This window comes from Engystomops pustulosus, chromosome 1 (assembly GCF_040894005.1).
Source record: "Engystomops pustulosus chromosome 1, aEngPut4.maternal, whole genome shotgun sequence".
NCBI classification, from domain to species: domain Eukaryota; kingdom Metazoa; phylum Chordata; class Amphibia; order Anura; family Leptodactylidae; genus Engystomops; species Engystomops pustulosus.
In genome coordinates this window covers 243,126,854-243,139,023 of record NC_092411.1, presented here as the reverse complement: position 1 = coordinate 243,139,023, position 12,170 = coordinate 243,126,854, and the positions used below count along the sequence as shown (strand labels likewise).

The following is a 12,170-nucleotide window of genomic DNA, read 5'->3' as shown; positions in this document are numbered from 1 at the left end:
GACCCTGGTGCACATATTGAGAACTCTTGTGTAGGAATAATGTAGTAATATCTAATGTAAAGGGAGATTCCTAGCAGAGGACTTGCCTGATGATGAGGCATGGCTGAGGCGGCTCACAGAAGCTTTCCCAGGTCTTGGGGACGTTGCGGTTGAGCTCAGGTATCCGGCTTGACGTTGATAGTCCATTAGCTGCTCAGAACGGGTCATACCAACTGTTGGCTTTACAGATTCTAATCTCTTCAGCAAGGCCTACAAGGTAATAACCAGACATGATTATGAGTATGATGATGAGTATAAAGTACATCTCTATGTGCATTTCCTCATCTAAAATGCTAGTCTGAAACATGGAAGAACAGGACTGTAATAAGCTGAACATAAAGCTCTGAATGATGGTGTGCACCACTGTGAAACACCTCGGTGCTCTCGCTCGAGGCTATTCAACCTTTCACCATTTTGTGTACAGGAGTATAGTTGTGAACATGAACCACAGGACTGAGAATCTTCAGTTGTCTCTGAGCTGGTGGACGGGGACTAGCTGCTATGATGTCTCCCATACACTTTATACAGAAAGAAAAGCAAAAGCTGCTCAATAAAATTTTTTACAGGCATCAGTATGATTGGATTATTATTACATAGGATTACATAGGACAGGACAACCACGGTACCCCACCGGACATCCACATTACAACGTAATGTAAAGAGATGAATGGAACTTGGTTGCACTACCATGTACCACCCATGGTGGGTGTGGAACGGTTTTTCAACCCCTTAAATGTGTGTTTAGCAAGAAGAAAAAGTGGAGAAACCTTCATTTGCGGATTACATACATTTCTTGTATTCACTTGAACGTTTGATTTAAAGTTTGTTGAGCTAGATAGAAATTGTCTCTCAAGCATCTGATCCCTTCTTTCCAAGCTCTCTGCATAGCTCTGTCCCAGTACAGAATGTGCCATAGATGTAATAATGTAGCAGGGAGCAATACATTGGATACATGGCTTCTGTGGTTATAAGGGACAGCGCACACTAAAATGCCTGGTTGGTCATCTTTTGTATTAGAAACTATAAAACATCCTCCTGGTTATCAAAGTGTTTTGGCACCTGCTGAACAGCCTGGCTGCACACCCATCTTGGCAGGTAATGTGTATGTAGTCATACACAGGTGTATCTGTGTGAGTGCATAGGTGTATGTGTGTAGGTTACTGTAACTGTAATGCATGTTAGTATGGATGTGAGGATGTAAAATTGACATTTGGTAAACCCCTAGTGGGTGTACAACTCAGATGTGACTCTAACCTGACAGATAAATGGAGATTCTTTGTCCTGTTTGGCTGGGCACGAGAAACAGTCGGCATTATGGGAATTGTAGGAAAGCTGCTCTGCTCATTTACCTCATGTCAGACAGTTTTAGACCTGTTTGAAACCGCTGTGGCGTCCAAAGACGCGGCTGCAGTCAGGAACAAATTAATAAACTATAATATAAAGTTTACTATTATCATCTGCTCTGTTCATTTATAAAATTTTGTTGAAAGTTAAGTCACGCTTAAGTTCATAGACCCCTGTATGGACTAGTAATAAAGGAGGCATATGCCTGTACACATATTTCTGGAGTAAATTAAGCCAACACATGGGAAGTGCAAAGCTAAATTAGGAGCCATCATCCAATATGAGACATTTTGATAACCGAAAAAACATCTACCACCAGGGTCAAGGATTGTAAACCAAGCACACTGACATACTGGTGTGTTCACCCTGTGGAATAGGATCTGCTCTTCTTTAAAGGGAACCTACCACCACAATTCTACCTATAAAGGTAGATCGGGTGGTAGGTGGATGTAAGGGACGTGAGGAGAGCTCTTTTTAGAGCTAATCCTCACGTCCCCGCTAACTTTTGGTACACTTTATTGAGCTGATATGTAAATTTCGTTATGCGGCTACTGGGGTGTGAAGTAGCCGGCACGAGGCTACACAGCACGACTTCTCCACGCCCCAGTAGCCACATTACTCCTCCTACCCTGTTGCGTGTGGCGCGCAGCTCCTCGTAGCTGCGCACCCTCGTCCGTCATGATGGCGTTCTGCGCATGTGCAGAATGCAGGCCGGCGGCTGAGCAGCCCCAGCTCCGAGGCCGGAGCTACTGCGCATGCACAGTAGCCGGCTTGTCGGACGAGGGCGCGCAGCTACGAGGATCTGCACGCCGCTCGCAACAGGGTAGGAGGAGTAATGTGGCTACTGGGGCGTGGAGTAGCCGCACTGTGTAGCCTCCTGCTCAGCTACTCCACGCCCCAGTAGCCACATAACGAAATTTACATATTAGTTCCATAAAGTGTACCAAAAGTTAGCGGGGACGTGAGGATAAGCTCTAAAAAGAGCTATCCTCACATCCCTTACATCCACCTACCACCCGATCTACCTTTATAGGTAGAATCGTGGTGGTAGGTGCCCTTTAAGCTTCTTATGCCCTTGTTTTAAAAAAAATAAAAAAATAGGACTTTAAAAATTAAGCAAATGAGCCCAAGGGGCTCCATAGATCTCTTTTCTGTTCTTATTGGTGTTCTCATTTGCATAATTTTTACAGCCTTTTTTTTTAGTTAAAACCAGGGCATAAGAAGCTAAAAGAAGAGAAGATCCTGCCAGTGTGGGCACAAACCAGCAATGTTAGTGTGCTTGTTTATAGTCTGAGTGGAGCCGATATACAGTACAGAGAATATGTCGCTTCAACAGAAACAATAGAATCTAAAGATCCCAAAATAAAATATTGTCTGGATCTGTATCAGCCACACCAGATAGGGAGCACCTAGTGACAACTAATACTGCTGCACAATCTCATCCTTCATTCCCATCTCTGAGGACAAAGAAAGCCCATGACCTACAATGTACTTTGTTCTGCACTTTCTGATGAACGGCAATGTGATATCCTATAATAAAGCTGTGAACCGTCCAGCTCACCCTGCAGACGCACATTGGTTACATCACTGCGGCCTCCGGGACAGCTGAATGTCCCACCTGTTGTAACTTATTTATATGACAGGCCTCCTTCTTAAATGTCACTTTCACGGCTGGTGTGGCCTTCGCTTACATGCGTGTCCTTTCATAAAGACAAGTCCACCAAGTCCAGAAACTTTTCTAGTGTGAACGCAGGCAATAAAAGGAAAAACAGAAAAAACACGGCCTGGCACATAACATATGTCAGAACGAGAGAAGGAAACGCGTGGCAGAATCTTTACCATTTCATCCATTATTGAAGTATCGATCCTCTGAGCAGAGCAGAAAAAAGGGATTCAGGCAGATGCGTCGTCTTCTTTAGAGGACTTTCAAATTAAAAAATTAATTTACAGATCCCTTGACTAAATCATGCACCAACATAAAGGACCCCAAAAATGCTGCAAAAGTAAGCCCCCCCCCCTTAGTAGTCTATAGACTGCATAGCTGTAACATGAGTCTTTCCATTACACAGACAAGCATTACACGCATTGTATGAGGTACAGCTAGGGGGGAGATTTGTCTGATCCTCTACTGCCCCCTACTGGTGATCCTATATATTACAGTTTCTCATTTTCCTAGTTCATAATTGTGCAGGACAATGAAAGGACTTTATATATATATAAAAAAAAAAAAAATTCAGACAGTTTTAAAACTTCATCCATGTCAGATGCTGAAAGATAAAACTTGCAAGGTATAAGACTGTCTTCTCCACCTATGGAGCTCCTGTTAGTTGGTTTAGTTTATGCCAGAATAATGCACCATAATATTGGCGCATGCAAAGCCACATTGCTTTTATCTCACCAGTTGTAAAATTGTCCAAAAACTCTTGACAAATGTGTCCTAAGGCATTTCAAACAGTAGATAATGGCCTGGAGAAAAGATCTATGTAACACTTGCTCAGCTCCTTCTGCTCTATAACATTCTGCTTTCATAGTGGACACTGTATACATTTGTGCAGCACCTGCTCTATAACATTCTTCTTTCATATTGGACACTGTATACATTTGTGCAGCACCTGCTCTATAACATTCTGCCTGCAGATTAGACACTATGTAAACTCCACTTGGATACCCTCGCTCTATATGTCCTAAACATGGCTGTCACCTTGAAAGCCATCATATTGGATGAAGGGAACGACTTTACCAAAGGGAATGTGGTCATGTAACAGATCAAAGAAGAATGGTCTAAAGAGATTCACAATAACACTTGTGATTCAATGGTCCACTATTCTCTATAGATTCTCATGTGGGATTCAGCGCTTTCAGCTCTGTGTTCAGCACCAGGGACCACACATCATATAGCTGTGCATCACAGGGAACATTCATGGTTATTGCTTCAACTTTTCTGTGTTGATCATTTTTGAACCGCAAGAGACATTGCAAATGTCCCCCGAGACAATTCTGGTCTTTTTTCTGACATGGTATATGACCACATTCCTATTGGCAAACCTTGCCCTTTATTGGTTATGGCAGCCATGTTCTGGGCATAACCTTAAAAATAGACCTAAAATAAGTGGGTGCCCTCAGACGTTACAACCTGAATAAAGTCCACAGGCCATAGCCCACTTGATTGGTTGCAGGTGACAGAAAAAGAAATGTGATATTTAGACAAAAGCCTTTACTATTGTGGCAGATTACATCTTATATCAGCCGGTGCACGTCCCTTACCAGGTTCTCCCTCTCGATGCGCTGCTGTTCCTTCTGGCGGTTCAGTGCGCTGTGGTACAGTCGGCCCGGGGTGGTGTTCAGCTTCTTAGGAGTCAGACTCTTGCCTTTAGATTTTGTGGCTTGTCTGGACAGTTCTTTGAGCAGTCTCTGGTTCTCGCGGTCGATCTGTCTCACTTCGTCATTGGTGAAGGAGTAGTTCTTCTGGAGTCTGATGGACGGGTGATCGAGAGAAAACCTTTCCTGGTCCTTCTTATCAAGATGCATAAATGCTGCAGAAATACGTCAACAGTAATGTAAACAGGCGGTAAAAATGTCTTTTGTGCGTGTCATCGAAACGTAAGGAGACCAAGGTCCAAAACATAGAACGGCATAACTATTGGTTACGTAAGGGTTAAGAACGTGCACAGACAAACTAAGGATGATTTCAGGAAGAACTGTTAAAACCGCAATAGAAAATGTTTTTTTATGCTTGTAAATAAGGTGACTGCTGCAAAACAAGTCTCGCTTGCAATGTTAATGAAGTGACTGCTGCAAAGAATGTATCACTTGTGATGTAAATGAGGTGCCTGCTGCAAAGGTCAATAATTCTACTGATGATTTTGTGTCAATTTATTATTAGGCTTCGTGGCCACAGTAAAAATTGTAGGAGTTTTTTTTTTTTTTTTTAATAAAATATCTAGTGTGACATGGAAATAGAATTGTTTTAAAGTGTATTAAAAAAAAATACCAGTTTCTAGTAATACCTTCCCCTTTTAAGTAAAATTGTGAACAGTTTGGGGATCTAAACGCCACCAGTTACTTGGATACCCTCCGAGAAATAGCATAGGCAACGGTATCTATGACAACAAACGCGATTTTACTGAAATAATCACATACGTGTGACTCAGCCGACAAACAGTGACAACATTAGGAGCAGATGAACAAGCATCAAGAATATGCCTTAGGAGAACAACATGTCTACACAACAATACAAGAGGGAAGAGAACCTCTTATTAACCACTTAAGCCATCGCCCATGTATGTTAGTTCTACCACTGCACGCCATCTATTGTTCTAGAGCAGGCGTGCACAACCTTTATCAGCCAAAGGGTCGCATTGTCATACCGCTACCCTTCTGGGGGGCCGCACTCTTAGCCAAAACCCTAGATGTGCAAAAAAAAAACCATAGTACAGAGTACTGTATTTTTCAGACTATAAGGCGCATAAAACATCCTTCGATTCCAAGGTGCCCCTTATAGTCCAGTGCGCCTTCTGTATGAACCGTACTTACTGACAACACGTAATGTATAACGTTTAAGAGCTCCGCGCCAGCAATTTCCTGCACCACCCCACACTGGCAGGGCCGGCAGTACCACCAGCGCCATAGTGCCGACCATGTAGCAATGCTCATCAGCCGCCTGAGTAAGCAATTTTACCCCTATATCTGACAGCCCTGTAACAGGGGGAAGAGAGGGAGCCACAGGGAACCCCACAGGACTAACACCCTACCTCGGGAGGGAAAGAGAAGGGCCAGCATTCTCCCCAAAACCCTGCAGCATCACCCTTGCAACATTAACCCCTAACAGCCCATACCTCAGATCCAAGCTCTGTGAACTGGAGACACGTTTGCATGGAACTGCAGCTGCCTTGAACTGTGCACAGGTCTGCCACCTGCTGGTCATTCATCCTTATAATCAGGTGTGCCTTATAATCCGATGCGCCTTATATATGAACCTAGACGTTTTAGCAGGCATTTATTGATGGTGCGCCATATCGTCCGAAAAATACGGTAAATACGCACCAGAAAGCAATACTGCAAAGTACTGCATTTGTATAGTAACACAGACCTCAGCGCAGGCTACAATACAGCACAGAAAAAGACAATATTAATGACGGTGGAAATTGTCTGAGCCCATGCAACTATTATGATACTGCCCCCCTATGTACAAGAATATAACTACTATAGTACTGACCCCTATGTACAAGAATATAACTACTATAGTACTGCCCTCTATGTACAAGAATATAACTACTATAATACTGCCCCCTATGTACAGGAATATAACTACTATAATACTGCCCCCCATGTACAAGAATATAGCTACTATAATACTGCCCCCTATGTACAGGAATATAACTACTATAATACTGCCCCCTATGTACAAGAATATAACTACTATAATACTGCCCCCTATGTACAAGAATATATCTACTATAATACTGCCCCCTATGTACAAGAATATATCTACTATAATACTGCCCCCTATGTACATGAATATAACTACTATAATACTGCCCCCTATGTACAAGAATAGAACTACTATAATACTGCCCCCTATGTACAGGAATATAGCTACTATAATACTGCCCCCTATGTACAGGAATATAACGACTATAATACTGCCCCCTATGTACAAGAATATAACTACTATAATACTGCCCCCTATGTACAAGAATAGAACTACTATAATACTGCCCCCTATGTACAGGAATATAGCTACTATAATACTGACCCCTATGTACAAGAATATAACTACTATAATACTGCCCCCTATGTACAAGAATAGAACTACTATAATACTGCCCCCTATGTACAGGAATATAGCTACTATAATACTGACCCCTATGTACAGGAATATAACGACTATAATACTGCCCCCTATGTACAAGAATATAACTACTATGATACTGCCCCCTATGTACAAGAATATATCTACTATAATACTGCCCCCTATGTACAAGGATATAACTACTATAATACTGCCCCCATTTACAAGGATATAACTGCTATAATACTGCCCCCTATGTACAAGAATATAACTACTATTATACTGACCCCTATGTACAACAATATAACTACTATAATACTGCCCCCTATGTTCAAGGATATAACTACTAAAATACTGCCCCCATGTACAAGGATATAACTACTATAATACTACCCCCTATGTACAAGCATATAACTACTATAACACTGCCCCCTATGTACAAGAATAGAACTACTATAATACTGCCCCCTATGTACAAGGATATAACTGCTATAATACTGCCTCCTATGTACAAGATTATCACTATTATAATACTACCCCTATGTACAAGAATATAACTGCTATACTCTTTTACATAGGGGGCAATATTATATTCTTGTACATAGGGGCAGTATTATAGCAGTTATATACTTGTACATAGAGGGCAGTTTTATAGTAATTCTATTCTTGAGCATAGGGGGCAGTATTATAGCAGTTATATTCATGTACATAGGGGGCAGTATTATAGTAGTTATACTCTTTTACATAGGGAGCAGTATTATAACTACTATAATATTGCCCCCAATGTACAAGGATATAATTACTATATTACTGCCACCTATGCACAAAAATATAACTACTATAAAACTGCTCTTCGCCCCTCCACAGACACCTAGTCCCCCCAGGTCTTCTCTCTCCTCACTCAGATATGCCCCCTCCTGCCCACAGTCCTGGTTTGAAAACAGATTTTCTTCATTTTTGGAAGTTTAAAGGGAACCTGTCACCAGGTACCTCATTTTCACTAAGGACAGGTTGCAAAAGCCCATTACAGCTGCATTACAAATATGCTTTTCTGCTTTCTCTAAGCTTTTGCATTACAATATAATTGAGTGTTATAACTTACCTTGTATCCTGACAGAATACTCTGTGTAGTCCTAGGGGTTGGGCTTTGGTTGGGATGCATTTCAAAAAAACAACATGTGACTTGTCTGTGCTGCAGACTCCTCAGCTCTCAGCCCCCAATTTTGTGCTCCTGTACAGATTCTCCCTCTCCCACTGATGTCAGCTCACCAGGCTGCGACCTCTGTGAAGGAGCAAGAGGGAGGAGCTGTGCAGGAGCACAAAGGAAAGAGCTGAGCAGTCTGCAGCACAGACAAGTCACATCCAAATACATCCAAAGTCAAATACATCCAAACCAAATCCCAACCCATGGGACTACACAGAGGATTTTGCCAGGAAATTATGTAAGTTATAACACATAATTATATTGTAAAGCAAATGCTTAGAGAAAGCAGCCGTAATGAGCTTCTTTATCTGTTCTTCGGTGAAAATTAGGTCCTTGGTGACAGGTTCCCTTTAAGCAGCGGTGTTAACATTTTAAAAACACATGCATTTTGCAATGTGCTCAAAAACGCACCAAAAACCCACCGCATGACCGCACCATGAGGAAATTGTGTGGTATTCTCCAATTTTGATATCCAGTATATAAATAATTGATGATGAGCAGAACGGCACCATAATGCTCCATGAACATCCCTGTGTCACAATGAGACTGGAAACATAATGTACGGCCCAGAGAGAGGAATCTTATTTCCTCGCCAACAGCTCCTCACTGAGCACTTCATTAGGGCGCCAGGAAAAGATAATTTCTATGATGTGATTACTTAACAGATGAGAGCCCTGGACGGCTTTGTCGTGTGTCGATTAGCTGGAATAGTTAGCTATTCTTCAATATTGTGCATCAAAATTCTAGGAAAAAACTCCCCCTCACAGCAGGAAAAAAAAAAATATCTGACCTCACTTTACATAGATCACAGAGAATAAGGGGAGATGTGAATAGATTTCCAAGACGGCTAGCGAGAAACTCCTCCAGTGAGAATACGTTTCCGGATACTGCAATACCGTTTCTTTGGAAACCTATGGAGTGTTCCATCAGCGAGTGATCATACAAGAGCAGTAACTAAGCTCACATGCTATATGTGTGAGCGGTCAGTGCATCTCAGTTCTATCATTTCTGTGCATAAGTAAGGACACACACACATTCATAACACAGGCCACAAACAAAGGCTTTGTGATCCGTATTCTGCAGCCCATGTGTCATTGGTGTAAGCTCGAGCAACAAATGGAATGGAACCTGCTCCAAAATTTGCGACTTGGGCAGTCGAGGCGACAGTGTATCCCATCAGAAGAAAAGGCCTATAGTTGCACTTACAGCCTTTCTCGTGTTTGTGGAAGCAGACCTGTATGTTGGTCTGATCCCACGGCCTGCACAGCTCGCACAGGACTGTCTGTTTTATTCAGAAATATGATGCACAGGGTCCCTGTCTGCTGCCAAAACTGTATTAACTATCGCAATGACGAAGCTTTTTCTGTATGATGCAAGGACTCCCATCCGATGCAAGATGTGCAGGCTGTGTGCAGCTGGCCTTAAGCTATTCAGATTTGTCTTCAGTGAGGACCATATTGGTGGGAAGCACAACGACACAGAGCTCTTGGATGGGACATCCGTAACATATTTGTCTTTCCAAAGCTTTATTCATAGGTATATTACACAGAACTGCAAAGGCCTATCGGATTATGCTCTGATGCAGCCTCTCTCTTGAATCTCTCTTCACTTAAGTTCAGCAGACAGGATAGGGTTAATAAGAGGGAAACTGCACCATGTGAAAATGAGCGCCACTTTCAGACCATTTGACCTCACAGTCTACACATAGTTGTACATTTTGTTGTGACCTGTAGCTTTTTGACCATAAATATATTTTTCTACTGATTGAGTCTCCTACTTAGGTCCTCGGACTAATTTGGACAAATAATCTTTCGTTTTAAAAGACTGCCCCCATTTACAGCCAATGCCCCAGAGATCAGTCAGGTTCCAACTTTCTATTCATTTCTAGAAAAGATCTTGCAATTTCTACAAGGTTATATCCAGTGCATATGGATGGATTACAATATCTCTATGTATTTGCATGATGCCTATAACTTTGTAGGATGACATATTTAGGTAAAGCACTGGGTCACTGTCTCCAAGGTGTAGCAGTATTGGAAGCCTGAGCAGATACACAAGATTCTCAGCGTGGGCGTCATGTCACCAGCCCACGATGAAGCACCGGAGCGCAGATTACTAGGTATATCCAGCAGCGAGGAGGAGGGAGATCTCTACAAATGCTGAAAACCTGCAATTTACAGGAGGATATCAGTGCAGTATTTTTCTTCAAGTAAAGAGTATACCCATAAAATGATAACACTTCATTATATGGCTAAAATATCAAAACGACAAAACAGACTCAGAAGAGGAGACAGAGTCTGGTTTAGGGAGATATTCCATGGATCTACAGCAAGTAAATAGGGATTTATGTAATAAGAGATTTCATAATAAGGTTTTCCCGTTATAGTCAATACATTTAAAGGGGTTGGCCACTTCTACTAATAGATTCAAGCATGTAATGATTACCCTGTTAAAGAGGACCAGTCACGGCAATTAAGGAAACCAAACCCCTCCTTATGGACCAGTAGTTTATTAGTGTGGCAAATCGTCCTTAATTAACTCCCTCCATGACCGCTAGTAAAATAAGAAAACTTTATACTTGCCTTGGTCCGGTGCTCCGTGCACATTCGCCGGAGTTACAGCACTTGCCCTATAAAGCAGGGTTGTCGTGCTCAGGCTTCATTGAAGAACTGTGAGTGTGCAGGGAAGACAAAAGATGAGTCCAATGTGCCTCATGGGACTCCTCTCTAAAAGAGGTTTAAAGTTGTTTATTCATTGCGGCCACCGAGTCACTTGGTGAAAGGTGATGTGGGACACTAAACCCCCTGTCCATAAGGACCTGTGTTTGGTCTAGTTACCCAAATCTCACTGGTAGCCGTGGTTCACGTGATCCATGTGCAGAAGTACTCGGGACCACCAATGGATGGAGGCGCCATGCAGAAATGGGACATCACTGGAAGTTCTGTGTCCTTCTGCCTGGGGTCACGTGAATCGCCAATCTGGTTCACTTTTCCAAGGTAATAATAATATGGATGACCCTAATAGGGTTTTAAACTTACTCTGTTAATGTTTAGTATAAGTAGCCAACCCCTTAAAAGGGAACCTGTCACCCCTGGTTACAAAAAAAATAATCTAAGACAGGTTCTCAAAGAGCCTTTAAGTCCTAAGGGCACACCTTTTTCAATTTATACCAGCGATGCTCACAAAAGCAGAAAATCAAGTTTTATTCTCTACCTGGCAACTAGGCAGAGCACCCGACGAGGGTCCACCCTCTTCCTCTCTGCACATCAGCCAGCACGTGCCTCTATCTTTCATATGTCACAAGGCCCCCTTGGCTGTGAGCATCGCAGGGGTGCGTGAACACCACCGGCTCACTGCGCATGCGTGGCTTTTCACCTTCTCTCTCGGCATGACAGTGGCCAATGTGCACACGCGGGAACTCAGCCAGGGGAGTAGGAAACGAAAGATAGAAGCGTGTGCTGGCTGACGTGCCGAGAGGAAGGCCGTGAACTCAAGCCGAGGTGACCGGTCCAACTCGACTAGCTGGGTTCTCTGCCTAGTTACGAGATAGAGAATATTATTTATTTTTGCTTTTGTGAACAGTGCTGTGGTTGGTTTTTTTTTTAAAGTATTTATTTTTGCAATTTTGAAATTTTATACAATTAAAATAAACAAAATCGAAGAACAAGATTGTCTGTCACATATTTCTTTCCCTCCCATTACAGGATTATTAAGCAACAGCCATGGTAACAGTCAGGTTCTTGCTGCGTTTCAAAACTAACTGAGGGATATTACAGTAAATGACAGCAGATA

At 42.4% G+C, this 12,170-nt stretch overlaps 1 protein-coding gene across 1 annotated transcript in view; it reads right to left on the bottom strand.

Moving 5' to 3' along the window:
- CFAP97 (cilia and flagella associated protein 97) overlaps window positions 1-12,170 on the bottom strand; it is a 28,997-nt gene that overhangs the window by 2,361 nt on the left and 14,466 nt on the right. The window contains exons 4-5 of the mRNA XM_072122911.1: window positions 4,648-4,916; window positions 87-249 (exon numbers count right to left, since the gene is read on the bottom strand). Coding sequence (XP_071979012.1) covers window positions 87-249; window positions 4,648-4,916 — 432 coding nt within the window. The remainder of the gene's footprint in view (window positions 1-86; window positions 250-4,647; window positions 4,917-12,170) is intronic.